The 17,927-nt window shown below is 41.3% G+C and overlaps 1 protein-coding gene across 2 annotated transcripts in view; it reads right to left on the reverse strand.

Moving 5' to 3' along the window:
* Nucleotides 1–2,836: 2,836 nt before the first annotated feature.
* The window catches only part of ulk2 (unc-51 like autophagy activating kinase 2), a 34,325-nt gene continuing 19,234 nt past the window's right edge, over nucleotides 2,837–17,927 (reverse strand). Inside the window, exons 7-28 of one of the 2 annotated variants that reach the window (XM_034867433.1) lie at nucleotides 17,508–17,581; nucleotides 17,259–17,360; nucleotides 17,116–17,174; nucleotides 16,445–16,527; nucleotides 16,255–16,305; nucleotides 16,062–16,150; nucleotides 15,354–15,522; nucleotides 14,659–14,716; nucleotides 11,007–11,156; nucleotides 9,133–9,278; nucleotides 8,941–9,021; nucleotides 7,096–7,364; nucleotides 6,804–6,982; nucleotides 6,266–6,375; nucleotides 6,018–6,155; nucleotides 5,629–5,870; nucleotides 5,303–5,481; nucleotides 5,047–5,165; nucleotides 4,667–4,824; nucleotides 4,311–4,446; nucleotides 3,499–3,594; nucleotides 2,837–3,460 (exon numbers count right to left, since the gene is read on the reverse strand). In XM_034867433.1, coding sequence (XP_034723324.1) covers nucleotides 3,530–3,594; nucleotides 4,311–4,446; nucleotides 4,667–4,824; nucleotides 5,047–5,165; nucleotides 5,303–5,481; nucleotides 5,629–5,870; nucleotides 6,018–6,155; nucleotides 6,266–6,375; nucleotides 6,804–6,982; nucleotides 7,096–7,364; nucleotides 8,941–9,021; nucleotides 9,133–9,278; nucleotides 11,007–11,156; nucleotides 14,659–14,716; nucleotides 15,354–15,522; nucleotides 16,062–16,150; nucleotides 16,255–16,305; nucleotides 16,445–16,527; nucleotides 17,116–17,174; nucleotides 17,259–17,360; nucleotides 17,508–17,581 — 2,657 coding nt within the window. In that variant the 3' untranslated portion in view covers nucleotides 2,837–3,460; nucleotides 3,499–3,529. Of the gene's footprint in view, nucleotides 3,595–4,310; nucleotides 4,447–4,666; nucleotides 4,825–5,046; nucleotides 5,166–5,302; nucleotides 5,482–5,628; nucleotides 5,871–6,017; nucleotides 6,156–6,265; nucleotides 6,376–6,803; nucleotides 6,983–7,095; nucleotides 7,365–8,940; nucleotides 9,022–9,132; nucleotides 9,279–11,006; nucleotides 11,157–14,658; nucleotides 14,717–15,353; nucleotides 15,523–16,061; nucleotides 16,151–16,254; nucleotides 16,306–16,444; nucleotides 16,528–17,115; nucleotides 17,175–17,258; nucleotides 17,361–17,507; nucleotides 17,582–17,927 lie in introns of both variants that reach the window. The other variant, XM_034867432.1, reaches the window with a different exon arrangement.

Below are 17,927 nucleotides of genomic sequence, written 5' to 3' on the forward strand. Positions count from 1 at the left end.
ATTAACTTTGTGACATTGATAAAGAAATGCCTAGAACTTTACCTGTTTATGGAGCTTTTTTTTCATATGACTCATTGTTAACAGTATGTTGAATGCTACTGTGAAATACCATTTGTATAGACATTGTTTTTTGTATCATAGTTACCATTACATACAACGGCATTAGAAGCGCTACTGCTGATGAGTGCCTAAACAAAGACAAAACAAATCATCATTCATTATCTTCATATGTTAACTTTTTCAGTTCAGACCTTTTCATCCAAACTCTGTCTGTGAGGAATCAACACAGAATCAAGCTCAGAAAAATAAAAAAACAGCAAGACATTTTAATTGTTTCTTATTTTTTTAATATTAAAGACTGTATTTGTGTTCCATAAAGAACATAGACAGACACCCCTTGGGGAGGGACACAAGTATAGCAGTAAAATTTCTCTTTGAAAAACAGGTGCTTGGAAAATGTGTTGCATTTTTAGGGTTGTGACTGACAACGGGTTTCTTCAAAATGCATTCAGATCAAGCTGAATAGGCGCAAAACAACAGGGTACATACAGTACATTCAAGATTCTAGAGGTTCTACTCTACAGGGTAAAATGCAGACTTGGTACCCATGCTTCATCTATAACAGTCCATCTTCAATTACAGTCAATGGGTAAAATGGTACAGAGCACAGATTGAGGCGGGTTTCCATAAGCTTTATTTGTCCGTCTTCACTCTGCGTGCAGTAAAAGGCTTTATGTGGTTCAGAGTGTTCATGACAAGGACGAGGGAAACTGAAACCCAGATATGTCTCGGAAAAGAACAGTACATCAGATAAACAGGCCCAGAGACCGCTGGGTGCCTGTGAATGCATTTGTACACATTTTTACACAAAAAAAGAATTTATTCACACCTATACAGAGGAGTGGGTCTTTGTCTGCTTTCACAAGAAAAACGCATCTCCTTTTCCATCAATAACTATTTACTACTGGCATAAATGCACACCTGGCAAGTGCACGTGTGTATATATACATACACTCATACATACATACCGTTTAATACATACACTGTTGAGAGCACAGCAGACAACTTGAGGGGAGCCAGAGGGACAGTGGATGCTAGGCAGTGCAGATTGTGACAGTTCAAGTATCAAAAAATTTTGGGAAATGAGTATGAAATCTTAAGACATCACGCTTATTTCAGAAAATTTCATAAGACCTACTGAACAAATGTGTCTTTGTCTAAACAATGAACAGTCCTGGTAGAAAGAGTTCTCTGGAAAGTTTTGGAGCTGCCACAAGTTTTATTTTATTCTTTGGCACACCCCTGTTGTGCCAAAATAGGTTTCCTTATGAAACCCTTGGCAGACATGGATAAAATGTATCAAATTCACCTATGTACATATAAACATTTGTGCTCTTTGACCGACAGGAAGGTCATCTGATGGTATCATCGACACCCCAAAACTAAAAATGTGATCTCACACACACACACACACACACACTCACTCCCCTCCCAAAAAGAGGGGAAAGGAATCATCACATGCACCATATACAAATATTTACAAGTTTGCCAACATCAAGTATTGTTAGAAAATGAGCTACAGATACTGACAGAACATAAAAAGCTGTAGTCTTTTAGTAAAAGGAAACCACTAGTTTAACAAATCACTCCATCAGGGTTTAAAGTGGACGCTGATTGGTTGTTCAGCACTGTCGTAGGGACAGGAGAAGGGACTGCCACCACCTTTTCTTTTGAATGTCCAAGCCGAGTGAGCTACTGTCACCCCACATTGATCTTAACCCCTCCTCACTGTGATCCACATAATCAACAAGTCACCATGGGTCTGTTACATTCCTGCAAAACTGGGTCACAAGGGAAACAATGTGACAGATGTTTCTACGATTTGCAAGTGCAAAATAAATATCAAGGATTTTTTTGTTTCAATGATAAATGTTGGTTTGATGTTTGAGAACAACTGCATCTGTCACATCATTGGTAAAGAACAAGGAAGGCTTTGAATAGCTGCATTCAAATTGTAGCCCATTCTTTAATACTGTATGTCCAGTGACAATTACTGTATCTGTAATTAAAGGGATATACATTTTTCAAACTCCACTCCCCTATTTTAAAACAGGTTTTCTGTTAAAAGAAATTCATAAATAAATCCACAAGTAATCCACAAGCCCTAATCAAGATAACCCAGATGACATCATCTGGGTTCCAATCTCAGACTTCAGAAATGTCCCATCAGTCACAGAAGACATTTTACAATAACAGGCTGAGGAGGGCTACTAGTGACCTGAATCAGTGACCTGATTTGTAAAATCAGTGACATGGCCCTTTAAATATGTTTATTTAAATCAGCTTACAAGCAAAAAGTGGTTCTATTTAACATCTAAGTGATCTTGACAGAAGACGCCCTGTAAGGTTGAGCTGCAGCCAATTTGTATTGGCTGACAGCACTGTTTTCCTTACCCGAGTTTCCCTGGTTTCTCTGCCTTATGGGAAATGTATGCAGTCTGTAAACTTGTTTATGATGCATACAGATGCAGGTACTTTTTGAGGGTGGGAGCAGGAGTGATTAGAAAACCCTTCCCCTGTTCGTACCTTTGTGACTGTTATGCAGAAAATCTTTAAAATAAAATGATTAAAACATAAAATTAAAAAAAAAAAACTTCCCCTGCCTTCACATTTCTCCATTCAGAACTTTTACAGAGACACGTCTCTTCCTCTCAAACCACAATAAAGTGCTTGAGCTAACAACACAGGAAAAATAATAACAAAGCAATTCCAAATCTACATGTTCCTTTGCTCACATGGCTGTCTAGTTTTTGTAACAAGAGTTCTTGTTTTATGAAAAAATCCATGTTGTTGGATCTATTACAGTTATCAGCCGTAAGTCTATTTTCTTCCATTTGATTCCACTCCAATACTTGAGGTTATCTAAATAGGCAGAAGACTCAAACATCCCTGTTCTTCTGAACCAATAAATAAGAACAAATACAACTTAAACACAGAGTAAATAACCACTGATATCACATAGTACGCAAGATTAAAACAAAAGAAAACTCCAGTTCAAGTCTCTTGAAGTCCACAACACCGCGTCATAGTCCTGTCCATCCTTTTTTTCTTGTGGTAAAAAACAAATGATATCCTGAAAGATGGACATTAGTCTATTTTTATGTCTGTTGATCAGATGAGTTTCCACCATCATAGCGGAAAAAGAAGAAAATGCACCTCAAAGTGCAGACATTATGTCCAGATCTGGTTTAGCCTTTTATTTCTGGATCCGTTGTTGTCTTTGGTTGTAAATTTGTGCATCAGTCGCTTGTCCCAGTTCAGTTCGTGATGCAGCCGGTATGATGATAAATACAGATGAAACCCTATCAAATGAAAAGTGCTTGAACTGCTACAGGAGGGAACAGCAGCTCTGTGATGATGGTAGTCAATAGTCTTAGGACGTGGTCCCTCTGTCTGTGTGAGTGTGTTTGTGTGTGTGTGTGTGTGTGTGTGTGTCTGTGTGTGTGTGTGTGTGTTTATGGGAGAGCTGCTACTCATAGAGTGTGACAGTGCAGTAGCAGAGAGCGGATATCCTGCGGTCCACACTGGCCTTGTCTGCAGGGAGAATACACAAAACAACAACATATAAGTAAAAGTCATTAAAACACTTAAACAAGTCAAATATAGTTATTAGACAGACTGCAGACCTAGTCTTGCTAGACCTGCAAATTCAGCAAAATCTGTTAACTGCACAAAGTTATTGTAAATAGTTAGTTTTAGCCTGATGAATACCAACTGTCCTTGAAGAGGTGAGTTTTCATGAGGTTGCATCACTAGCATAAACAACGCCCCCAAATCAGTAGTAGTTAGTAGTGGTGTAAGAGTACCCCAAAAAATGCCAAAACATTACTATAGCTATCAATCCAAATGGTTTGACACAAAGTCTTGTAGTAATTGTGTTACTTGGCGATATATTTTAAAAGGTAAATAAACCTCTCAGTAAATTGGAAAGCAATCATTAACTGTCAAACTTATTTTTGTAATATACTAAAACTCCACATTCATTCAGATGAAAGCAATCTTATGTTTAAGTCAAACATGTGTTTTCCCCATGTTGAAAAAGTCAGATATGCATAGGACTTGAACAACAGGTCTAGAATTTTGCTTTTGAGTTTTAAATAGATGGTTTATGCTACAAATCTTCTGAAATCATTCTACAAGACCCAATCTATTCATACAAGTGAATCCTACACAAGGCCAATTTTGTAGGACTGTTTGTGTGTGTGTTTGTGTGTGTGTATATATGTGTGTGTGTCAGGGTTTGTACTCACACTTGACCACGTTCTCAATGTCAGTGGGGTCCTGTAGGATCTTGGACAAGCCGTCCAGCAGCATGGCGGCCTTGCTGTAGCGGTAGGCTATATCTTCTGTTTGCTTGAACATCTCATCCAGAGCTGCTGACTGAACCTGACACACACACACACAAACACACAGACACACAGACACACAGACACACACATAAACACACACACACACACACACACACACACATGCACATTAGGCGGACCAGTATAGATCATGGCTGCACTTTACTGAACATATCGTTTGAAAATGACTAAAATCAATACCAGACTACAGTCCTTTCTATAAGACCTAAAGATTCTTTTTACGTGTATCCGACACTCACCATCTCCACTGCATGATTGTAAATGAGCTTCTCCGCGGTGACACTGTTGATTTCGTCCAAAAAGCGCTGCTTGTCGGAGAAGAAGTGGTTGAGTCTGTCAGTCAGCCGCCGGCAGAGGGAGATGCAGCTTTTGTAACGTTCATTAAGACTCTTCACCACTGCGAAAATACAGAGAGAGGGATTAGTATTTTTGCATTTAACTGTATTTTAAAACTACATATTTGCAAAGAAAACATGTAAGTTTTACATAACTACAGTGTCTTTCTCCTGCTGATGAAGTGAACAGCACATTTCCCCTCTTTTCTCAGCCAAAGTTTCCGGTTTAATGCATTGGTCACAGGTTAAGTCAAGTAACGAGCAATGAAATAAAATGTCCTTACCCTGTTTGACAGCAGTGGAAGGATTGAGCTTGGCTGATTTAATCTGAGCCTTGGCCAGATGTAGAGAGGAAGCCAGGAGCTGAGCTGCCTTCATGTAGAGCACCAACTGCTCCACCTGCCTGTAGGGGGAGCACAACCACAGTATATAAAAAACTGTATAAAATACTGCACCACAACCACTCAACAAACAGTCTCCTTCTCACTACATGATATTATCAATTGTATGAGATCAGACTATACTTTACTCATTCCTTACCCCCACTCTCTGCTGAGCTGGCTGATCTGGTCCACAACCACACTGTCCTGGGGAGGGTAGAGGGAGGCGGCCGACACGCCAAGCTCCGTCCCTCCAGCTCGCACCGCCGCCATCTCCAGGACGCAGTCGGTGAATGAAAGCATCATCCGCAGGTGCATCAGGGTGTCTGTATGCTCACGCTAGACCAGAAATTACAAAGATGAAATGTAAAACACAAAAGAAGATTAAGAGTGTATACCAGTGAGTCATGCAGTTGTCTAATTGATCACTTTCCCTGTTGGGTGATGAGAAATAGACACCAAACATTTGACCTCACACTCCCTCACCTCCATGAGGGTCTCCTCAGGAAGCTCAGGGGCTTCGAATGTGATGAATCCCTCTAAACTGGGAGGGGAGGTCCCATAGGGAACATAGCGAAGGCTGCTGGGTGCCCCCTCAGCACTGGGGACAATCTGCCCGCCCCCAAAACCCCCTGGAGGAGAGCAGCCTATGGCCATGCCTGGAGGAGATCCGACATAGACCCGACCGCTGGTGGAGCACAGGGAGCCGGCCGAACTGTTAGAGCCCACTGAGAGAAGGATGGGAGGGGAGCGTGGAGGATCATGAAATATACGGACAAACACTTTCACTAAGAACACCTCCCTGCCTTCCTGCTTCTAACTGCTACTAGCTTATTTTCTTGCATTCTAGCCCAGATAAGAGGAAGGGTCCTCACCTGAGGTGGTGCGTGGTCGTGTGCCCAGGTGGCTGCAGGTAGGGGGAGTGCTGCTGTTGGGCGGTGAACCCACGGTGAAAAGGACAGTACGGGGACTCCCTGACCCAACCTGAACCAGCCCACTGGGACCTGCAGGGGCTTTGGAAAGAAGACATGTAATTGTTTTCATTCTTGATGACACACCGTTAATAGTCACAGTTTAAATTTAAGTTTAGCTGTCCATTGTGTTGTCAGCAGTGTATCCATACCTGTGTCCATGGGTCGCTCTGTGTTCAAACTGTCATTGCTGCCTTGATAGGCCTGTCCACCAAGAGTGATTCTGATTGGCTGCTCAGATAGACGACCTGTACTAACAGACCTGTGGGTAAACCATAGATAAAATCAGCACAATGTCAAACGGCAGACAAAGTGATGTCACATGCTAAAAGATAGATAGAGGGGGGGGGGGGGGTCAAAGTAATAAAAAGTGGTGCATCAAGCTAGTACTCTTTGCTCTAAAAACATGTAGATATACTTTACATATCTATATTATATATCATTTTAGACCTGGAAATGTGTTTTGCTTGGATAGAAATGTTTCCAAAACAAAATAGAGCCAGTGTGAAACTGAACCTCTTCATACAGAAAGTAAAACAAAATAAAATAAATAAATCACATTTCCATTTTTTTTTACATTAATGTTTCAGTGTAACATAAATTAAGGTGGAAGCTGAAATGGGTGCAAAAGAAAAAGTGATGGAGACTGTCGATCTGGGCAAGGGACATGTCTCTTTCAGTGAGTCCTACCTGCCAAAGGTCCTGCTGGCCTCAGGGGCAGCTGGGCGTCCGGTGAGGTACGGGCTGCTGTGGTGGGCACAGATATCCCGGGCCTCTGCCAACGTCTTGGTGGTTACGGGGCTGTCCGCCAGTGCCATCAAGTTACAGGACGCCTGCGTTTTGGGGATCTTGAACGGTGCCGAAATAGTCTGAAAGAAAAATAAATAAAACTTTATTTTCTTTAATTTCGTAAACTTTAACAACTAATAGTTTAGTTTATTTGATGTTGGTAGTCTGCACACTTGATAACATCTGGACTCACCTTAGTCGGGGAGCCAATGATGGTGGGCAGGGGGGACTTCTGCAGCCAGTCAGACGTGCGGGGGGAGGAGCCCAGGATCTTGGTGGGGGAGGAGCCAAAGTTGGCTGGTCGACCGAGTTGAGGGGAATGACTGCAGGAGGACGAGGACGAAGGCTGAATAGGGTCTGATAACTGCTTGTGGAGTTTCTGCCTGGTCTGGTAGAAGTCAGTCAGGGTAGGGGCACTCTGGAGCCGAGCCCCCAGGAGTTGAGAGGATGGGACGGGGGAACCTAGAGAAGGTAGAGGGACTGGATTAAAGTTCAATTCAAGTTTTTTATTTTTTTATATATATATATATATATATATATATATATATATATATATATATTTTTTTTTTTTCTTTTTTTTTTTTGACGCTATAAATAAAGTTGAAATTAAATTGAATGAGCAACCTGTATACAGTATTATATTCAGATTGATCATGGACAAGGTATCTGTTGTGAATTCTCTCAGGCGGGTCAGAGGAGACATAAGTTCATGTCTCATTTGTCTCTCAGCAGAAGGCAGTCTTCAGTTCTAAACTTTGCTCTGCACTAGCAGCTGGAGTGATGCTACTGGGGACATTTTCATGAGCTTTGCTCTGTCTGCCCAACCAGTGAAGTACAAAAGTCCTGAGAATTTCCACGGAGACTCTTTGTTGCTCATAAAATCTGTTGGTGGTATGACTTTTGAAATAGGGGACAAAGTACTGTCTGTCTGACTGAGGCGTCATTTCAGAGAGTACACTATAGCCCGGCTCCATGTTTAAATAAAACGTTCACCATGACAGCAAACCTCTAGACACAAACAGTTTAGTAGGTGTGACGTCTGCAGTGTTAATATAACCACAGTGTCAGATACTTTAAAAAAAGACCTTGACTTATGCACTTTGTCAATGATTAAAGTCATGACTCACAGGACAGAATCAACAATTCCTACCTGCAGTTAGTGGTAATTTTTAAGCAATATCTTAAATCCCAGTTCATAATATATTATACTGTGTGGCATTTCTGTAATGGCTTTTTGGTTAAGGGTTGTATGTACAGTAGGGTGACCAAACGTCCCATTTTGTCCAGACATGTCCACTTTTTACATACAGTTATGTATTTATGTTATATATTTATGAAAAAGTGCAGTTTTCGATGTTTTTCATGGGACCATTAAGCATGTCCTTAAATTGACTGGCAGTCTGCACACAACACTACGGTACTTTGTTGAGTGACGTAATTCCTGAGACACTGCCTTGCGGATGGCTCTGTGACGCTCGCACACAGGGAGCAGATCAGACAGCGGAGCAGCATTGCACACAAAATGCCAAATCGTAAGTGCAACTTCCCAGTTGAACTACAGATAACCTTTCCACGTGCCGTCCCGGTCGGAACAAGTGGGAGGTGGAGTGCACTGTGTGCATTTGTTTCAGTGTCTTATAAAAGTGCTGGAGATCTCAAAGCTCCCATGGACACGGAAAAACATTATCTTATTACATTGAAAAGGTTTTATGAGATATTTAGTTGAAGCTAGATTTTGAAGCTGACACAGAATAGGTCATATTTAGAACATTATTTCTTATTTATTTATTTATTTATTTATTTGAAAAGAGCTAATATTTGTTACATATTTTATTTTATTGCATAAGTTATTTTTATACCATTGAAGCATAATAAAGCATATTCTATAACCTCTGAGAATCCTGTCTGAAATTGTGTTTCAAGGCCGGGCCGTGTATGTTAAATCTTATTTAAGTGGACAAGTTGGCACAGTTGGATGTGGTCTAACCAGGTGACCAGGCTATGTTGAGGACAGCGGAAGTTTTGCCTGTGAACTGACCTCCTGAGGAGCTGCGGCTGCGAGGCTCATGGTTCTGCATGTGACAGCAGCAGTGACCCAGCTGTTCAGGGATGGTGCCCACTGCAAACACAGACAGTTATTTTTATTGCGAGCTTCTGGACAAGTCCAAGTCATGTCTGGAAGGTGTTATTAAAAAGATTATGTGCTTGACATGTCTAGACATATCCTTACCGAGAGGTGATGGGGAGTAGGGCCGGGAGCTGCCGGTGGAAAGACGCCTGCCTACTGCCTGAGGGACATCTGCAGAGCTGGGGGATCCCGAGCCCACCTTGGGAAACCCCATAGGACTAGTGTTGGAGCGCCTCACTGTGCCAGACCTAGAAAACACAAATACACAATCACAAAATAAACATTAAGTATGTATTGGGCGGCTGTGGCTCAGTGGTAGGGCGGTTGCCTGCCAATCGCAGTGTCAATGTGAATACTGCTAGTTTCGTCACATCTCTATGACAGTAAACTGACTATTTTGAGTTGTGGACAAAACAAAACATTTGATAACGTCATCCTGGGTTTTGGGAAACGCGGATTGATATTTTTTTTAACATTTTATAGACCAAACAACTAAGCGAGAAAGTAATCGGCAGATTTTTCAACTATAAAATTATGGTTAGTTGCAGCCCTAATTCAGGTATTCAACTACTCTCTTTCAGGTGATTTCTTTCTTCTCCCTATGCTTATTTTGGTAAGTGTAGTATAGTAAATAGTAAAACAATTTGGCTGCTGAGACAGACCAAGATAACTGCTGCAAGTACTGTACAAGACTGCAACGCAGAAGCGAAAGCATGTGTACGAGTTTTTGCTATGCAGATTGCTCATCTCAAATCTTTGCAACACTGTGTACTTGTACCAAATACTTTCTGTCAATGTAGCAGCATTTTGTGAGAACCTTATGTAATTACTAAGATACACAATATACACAATACATAATCTAAAGACTGTGAATCCCAAATCAAATGTCCCGAATACAACAGTAGAAGGCACAGATTTAAGTAAAAAGTGCCCTATGGAGTTGTTTTCCCAAAATATAAGGAACGCCTGTCACCACCTACATGTGCTCTGTAAGCTGTGGTTGACTTGTTATATCAAGAAATTATAGATATTGCAGGTGCACAAAGGCCAAATGTTATTAGTAAACTTGCTTTTAATGCTAAGTAAGAGCTCATTATAAGAGTTAAACACAAATAATCCCACTTCACACAATCTTAGTATCTGATTACAGGCTGTTATTTGTAAATAGAGCAAAATTAAGTTCCGTACAGTATGTTAAGGAGTTCTACTTGACATATTCTTGCTCCCTAAAGTGAGAATAACAATACTAACAACCAGGGTCTTTGATAAGTCAGAGGGATGTATGTCTGAGCTCTAAATATAATATATGTAATAATCCTCCATGATCAGACTGAAGAGTGGGACAGCTGAACAAGAAAGGCTCTAACTACCAGGTCTGCCACTACAGAACCATTATGCAAATCCTTATTTTCAGAGCTACAATCACCACAGGAGGAATTTAATGGCTAATGACAAAGCAAACAAACCACCAGATGAACACAAGCCAAAACGCACACCAACCCAATAAAACCAAATATTAAACACATTTTACATACAACTGATTAAAGCCTAGAATAACCCTATTGTTAGCCTTTTCAGACAACAGTAAATAGGAACAACAGAACTAATCTTCCTGTGAAACAAGATGCCACCCTTCTTCCTTCCTCTGCCCTCCCATCTGCTTTGTCGTCACATAAAACGAGCAACAAACCCTCCCAGCAACAGGTTGAAAAGCCACAAATATAAGCAGGCCCTGACTGAATTGGATGTAAATCCAGTGAAACTTTATGAAATGAAGCTGATGAAATAACACTCTGAGGTTTCATTACCTAGCCACAAAGTTCACTCCCAAAATAACTATAACATAAGTCACCAATTAAGATCAACAAACAGGTGCCCCTTCCAGGGGTTTCATTTCTAAAATGGTATTTATAATGCAGAGTTAAGTCAGAACCATCCTGCACCAAGGCTCGTCCTTCACCCTCAGATCCTCTTACCTGGGAGAGCTGTACAGTGTGGTCGTTGGGCTGCTGGAGAGGTTCTGCTTGATGCGCTGGTAGTTGCGGATCTGGGTCGGAACAGGGATGGGGGTGGTCTCAGCCCGTGGAGACACCATGGGGGTCTGTCCTGGGGTAGGCTGCGGCTGCCTGAAAGGAAAGAACGGTGAGACGAGGGCGGTTAGCCAGGCTGCTCGAGGCTGCTGCTGCTGCTGCTGCTTCCAAATCTGCCGGACATCCTGAGTCGTGTCAACACCCATATTTACTTAAATCTCCAAAAGGTGACTGCTTGTTATATAAGTAGAAAATAAAGCAGGACAACTCTAAAATGGAGGGATTTGGTTTCTACAGCCTTGTGTTCTTTGTTTACTACAGTGTGGAGGCAGGATGAGTTAGTTAAGTTTAGCCTGGCTGATCATGAGAGCAGTCAGTTGGTGAAAAAAAAAGGGGGCCAGGCTTCTATGTAAACACAAAGAAAGCACCAATCAGCATAAGCTCCTGTCATTGGGGGCAGGGCAAGAGGCAGGGCCGACCAATGGCACGTGTAAGTAATGTCCTCAGTGTACAGCAGACACGGGAGGGGAAGTGCTAAGAAGCAGAGCTCATTTGCATTCTTTTGTTATTCCACAAGAGACAAAATGTTCTCAAACATAGGGTCATGATCAAGTCACCCAAAGAGGAACTTTGCTTACATATACAGTATAATGTAAAAAAATAAAGAGTAGTGGAGGAAATAGCCATTACAGAGGGGCACCAGTTGGAAACCAGTATTATGTAATGATGTAAAACCAGGGAGGGTCTACAAGGGAGAGACACGTGAGGCAAAGACTACTCTAGACAAAGAACCAGAGAGAAATTGCTCTGTTGGATTCCTGCAATTCTGAGATATAAACTTGACCACATGCTGTCCTTCACCGCACACTTAACACCACTGGAGAAGACGTTTGATACAGAAAGACATAATGGAGGCATTCTGTTTTTTGCCAGGTTGCTAAAAGCTTTATCGATCCCAGCCAAAGCTTACAATGGAGAGGAACGTTGTGTGTTGTTGTATCCTTTTTAAAAAGAGAGAAAGAGAAGGTGTATGTCAGTGAATCGCTGCTTTTTAAAAAGGCAACAGTGGAAATGGGAAAAGACTGGACCTTAGTCAGTTGCCTCTCAATTGACCTGGATTTTTGCAAGCAGCCCAAGAGAGGGGGTGGGATCCTCTTCCTTTTTTAAAATAATTTGTCACTTCTGTTTCTCCTCAGAAATCTTTTCCATTTGCTTGCATAGTCTTTATTTTTCTAATCGCTTTAATTACAATCATCAGCACTCTCCAGACATCCTACTCTAACAATAACCCTAAACATAACAGTCCCTTACCTCTTTTAACCTAACCCCAACCCTTTTGTCTTGTCTTATTTTTAGCGCCCATCCAGGGCACTGCGTTCTACCCTAACCTAACCCTTTCATTCATCTCCCCAAGCCCACACTCTCGTCTCCTTGCTCAACTCCAATCAATGTAGGACACGCAGGGCGCAGAGGATAAACAAGGCAGTGATTTAGGGGCTCTTTGAGAGGCTGGTGTTACTAAATTGCAAGGGACAACTCCTGTAATGAGGAAAAAAATGGTTCTTCCCATGTCAATGGTTAACTAATGTATGTAAGCAGTTGAGAGTAACTGCTATAGAGAAAGCCATTAAAGAGAGAGGGAGGAAGCATAAAAAGATAGAGGAGGATGAGACAGAACAACAAATACAGAACAATGTGCGTGCAATGAAAAAGGGAACAGAGAGGGAAGAGAGCAGTTTTGCTTTAGGCTATTTAAACATGCAAACAGGAAAGGAAGGAGATAGAAGAAGTGTGAAGAAGAGTGACTGAAGGTTAAGAACAAAGGGAGAGGCTGAAAGAACACCAACAAAGACAGTAGCAGGATTTATGCCAGTTTCAGGGAGCAAAATATATGTGTTTAACACTTAAACTATACTCTTAGCTTAAATTAGGAACTGTATACAATATTATCCACAATTTAGAAACAAAGGTGTCCAGGTTACGGGTAACGTGTAGCTAGTAAGATCTAAACCTGAATTCAAGACAAACTAATTGGAGAATTAAGAAACGAAATATAGCTAGTGAAAGTTCAAAAACATAAAAAGGGTAAAAAATGGAACAGTACGGAAAAACTGCTGGACAACGGGTCAAACTGTGGATTGTTGGGTATAGTGAGTTTAAGTACATTTTACTAACTGAATTTAAATCTGAAGAAAAAGAGGTCAATACATTTGAACATATTTTTCAATACACAGCTGAGGCACAATAATAATACAGTGAGTTATTGCAGGCAAATTTGGGGAGTATGCAAGTCTATTCTTATCCCCCAGCCCCCAGTGTGTCAGGTGTTTTATTTAGCACTGCACCACACTGGCTCAATGTTTCATTCAAAACTCTCTCATCATGCAGATTAGGAGGTGGGCAGAAGAACTCACTGATGACGAAAGGATAATTAGTGTGTGTCTGGTGTAAAGCTGACAGGAGGGTGTTTTGCTAGTGGTCAGAGGGACAGAAATAGAAAAGGAGGCCTCGTTGACATAAAAACACATGAAGAATAGATGATGTGACCTTACACACGTACACATGATCTCAAGGATGTGTGTGAAATGGAATCTGACCCACAGCATCATTTAACCCTTTCATTGCATAGTCGGTCTATTTTTTACTCTGACTCATGTCAAGATCTACTTCATACCCATGAACTGTGAATTCTTTAGTGACGATGGGCTACATTTGAAAAATAATACAGCATCTGCAGCAATCACAAAAGACATTTTGACCAAATGACCACGACCACATAAACAATAAAAGGCTACCAACATCAGCTTTTTTGCTTGTTAACCACAGCAAGGTGATACATAACCCGCCATAAAACCCCAACCTTTTTATACTTTATTGTACGGATTTATTTAAGAGGGTTGGTTAAGTGAGGGTTGGGTTCTCTTACCTTTGGAAAGAGCCAAATTAGCCACTTTCCCCTGTGTCCAGTCTTTATGCTAGGTTTAGAATAAAGGCTATCTCTTAGCAAGAAAGTGAGCATATTTAAGCATATAGAATAAGCGTATTTCCCTAAAAATCAATTCCTTTGTTTGTAGCTTTCAGAATGGGTTTATTATAGCTCTGTTTCCATCAGGCAGGTACGGTACAGTGCCTTTCGAATCATACGTTGCCGGTACGGACATGTACATATACACTAGATCTGTTTTGCGTTTCCACTGCAGACAGTACTCTGAAACACAGGTGGAATTGTTAACGGATGTGAGCTGTGGCAACTACATGCACAAGTAGTAATGTCATGATGAAGAGGAACATCTTCACCAATCGCAGACTGCAGTGTTTCTAGCTCCACCTTTTAGTATCGGATCAGTGTAGAGGTACCAGAGGGGTAACGAAAAAAACTGACACAATGGAGCACCTTTTGAAATTTGTAATAAAAAAAAATTATTGTTCTAAGGTGTTCCAAACTAAACCAAATCAGACTTTTTGGTGGAAATGAGGCTATTACCCTTTAAGCCTTATGAGTCATTTGTTGTTTGTGAAGTACATGTGTGAGTGACTTTGAAACATTTGTATTTCTGTACAAAATCCAAACCTATCTGATTGATAGCATTTTACTTACCCTCCACACATAAGGAAGTCACTGGACGTCCGACGAACCACTCCCATTGGCTGGTCATCTGAGGAGAGAGAAAGAAGGAAAAAAAAGAATGATGAATGGGCATCGGGCTTTATTAATGTATGTATAAATCATCAGAAATTAGGTCATTTAATGCCACTCAGTATGCCAACTGACACTTCCAATACTCTGAACTTTGTTCATTGAGTGGAGGACGAGTGTGTGTGCGTGTGTGTATACCTACTGTTTGTGAGCGGAGGTCTACAATTACAGCATGAAATGGTGAGCAGCTGTCTAATTTACTGGCTTTGGATCATCTGAATGTGTTTGCGCATGTGTGCTGTATTTTAACATTGGACAGCCCACTAAGCAAAATGAGGCACAAGCAGGGTTGGTTGAGCGGGCTAAACCAACCACATGCTTTTTTTTGGTATCAAAAGGTTGATGGTTCTATAGAAGGTAAAATACAGTACACTCCGCTCAACTTCACCACACAACAGACTCACTGTATGGGTTATAGCAGCTGCTTTTTTTTGGGCTGTGGGCAAAACCTTACAAGTTGTATTTTTTCTAATTCTGAAATGAATCCAGGTAACGTTTCGACACTTCTTGGTACTGGGTTATTTTGGCCGATACCTTAAAAAGGTGTTGGGTACCCATACCCAGCCCTAATGTACAGTATGTGTGTTGGCACTTACAGCTGTCAGTAGAGATGTGAGGCACCAGGACAAAGTCGTCAGTGTCACTGGACGAGTTTTTACTGCTGGTGCTTCCTGCAGACTCTTTGGACAGCTGCAGGAAGTTGGGTGGACCGAGCGGAGGAGATGACAGACCATCTTCTGCTAGTGTCTGCATGTCTGGGAGAGACTGTGTTCAGAGAGAGAGAGAGACAGAGAGAGAGAGAGAGAGAGAGAGAGAGAGAGAAAAAAAAAGGATTAAGTTGTAGTGTGCCTCCTGAATGATGCAATTAAGGCTTCCAGGCAGGGCAGTCCTGCCAAACTAATATAATCACCATGTTACAGAGAACACTGACATCCTGGGAAATTAACTTGCCCTGCATTCCCACTCCTGCTGCAAGATGAGATCTGCCACTGTGCAAGGAGACTGCCATACCTAGCAGTAGACTTATTAGTGGCAGTAGAATCAACTCATTCACTTATTGTAAAAGTGGTAAAATGGGTATAGGTCATTTGGCCTTTTAAAAGTATAAATGCTTTCATGAAGGGTTTGTTTAGCTCCCTTTTTTGGACATCATTTTTTACTTTTCAGGCATTGTTTGTAATGTTAGAAGCAATCAGGCACAATAGGAGCACAACATGGAGGCGTGGTTAATTTTGTATTACCTTTGCCTTATTGTAAGTGTAATCCCCTTTAAATGAGGATTTAAAAAGCAATATTAAACTCACAGGAGGAGAGTTGTAGCGGATGCATGGGGAACTACCGCAGGAACTGTCCGTCACTGCATTAGAGGTGCTGGGGACCGGCACTGGACACGCTGAGGGGAATAAGTATAAAATGAACCAAGTTTTCAAGTTGGATGATGTGAAAAAGTGTAGTTTTGTAAGTTATTTTGTTTGGGAATTTGAACTTTGTGCTCACATTTTTTGATGGTGGACGACGGCTCCAGGAACGGATGGCTGAAAAACGTGTCTGCAGAGTGAGGGATTAGAGAGACAGAAGAGATCAGAGAGGTTTTTAACAAACTGATCTCAGAATTTGTGAACCAAGCCTGAGAATACATTTATCATTCAATGTTTAAAGACATTACTATTATGTTAGTACCACTGACCAAAGTCCATCCTGTCTTTCTGGTTCCTCTGCAGCAGACCAAGCAGAAGGTCACCAAGTTGTTGGGATGTCTCCCTTGGGACGCTGGGTGATGAGAGCATGGGAACATTAATACTTTGTTTCTTGTGGACTGCCTCTAGACTGTGCAAACAAACAATCTTACAAATGTGTTGCATGTCCCACTAAGCGAGATGGATCTAGTAAATCTTTGCTGGCAATCTGTATCGGACTGTACGACTGTAATTTTGAGGCCTGTAAGATGATGCTACAGTATGAATGCCTGGTGAATTGTAGCCCTCCGGTGTCAATAGGAACAAGACTAGGAGCCTTCAGCTATGCTAGTGACTCTGTGAGGCTGCACTAAGGCACAGCGGAGCTTTGAGCTAAATGCCAACCTCATGTTAATATGCTCATAATGACAATGCTAATTTTTAAGTTGGTGAGATACAGTATTTCAGTATGGACCAAAGTGGTGTCTCGGATGATTAACATTGGCATCCCTGTTACTATCATGGCTAAAAGGAACAGATGCAAGCAGAGACATGTTATGGTATTATCTCAATGCACCGTGTTTAAGATTTTACCACAATTTATTTCCACAATTGTCACCTTTCATCTGGGACAGGCCAAATAAAACACTTGAAGCAAAACACAAGAGGTTCTGTGGCTTACATAGGTTGTAGATTCTTGTTCTTCTCATAGAACATCCTCAGGTCTTGGGGACTATTGGCCTTCAAAATATAAATTTTGAGATTAGATCCAAACTAATCTGATAATAACACATCTGTTACTGTTTATATGTGCACAATATTAACCTGGAATGGTGGCTTGCCGACCAGACACTGGTAAATGACAGTCCCTATGCTCCACAGGTCGGCCTTGGCATCATAGTTCTGGGACATGATGACCTCTGGGGCCTGAGGGAGGAAATGGCACAAGTAAAGATCAAGAGCAGGGAGAGTTACGTAACATACAGCTGTGAAAGCTGACAAGTCATTTTAAAATGACTGAACTCAGCTGCAATTCTAGACACACATAAAACATACACAGTAAAACAAACTGACCATGTACATGGGTGACCCACATAGTGTGGCTGCCATCATGTTGCTCTGGAGGTACCGTGCAAAGCCAAAGTCAGCTGCAGAACAGAAGCATGAAACAAACCAGTCAGTACATGTGTTTTTATTACCAGTAACACACGCCACTGTTGGCACTTTTGTTTAGTTGGACTCTGGAGAACACTGGGAACGTCCAACTGTCTTGACTTGCACTCAAAACTGAGCTAAGGCAGTGATGGAAAATACCAACAGTGTTGTCAGGAATGCATAAATTACGATACTCTAGTTGCCAAAATTGGAGTGTGGATAGGATAGTATTTATTTGTTTGACAGTTAAGGATTTGTACGCAAAATGTTTGGAAAATAAAATAATCTAATAATAAAAAGGCACGTTTTGTCTCTCATTCTGCTTCTGACTAAACCTAC

This window comes from Etheostoma cragini, chromosome 3 (genome assembly GCF_013103735.1).
Source record: "Etheostoma cragini isolate CJK2018 chromosome 3, CSU_Ecrag_1.0, whole genome shotgun sequence".
In the NCBI taxonomy this organism is placed as follows: Eukaryota; Metazoa; Chordata; class Actinopteri; order Perciformes; family Percidae; genus Etheostoma; species Etheostoma cragini.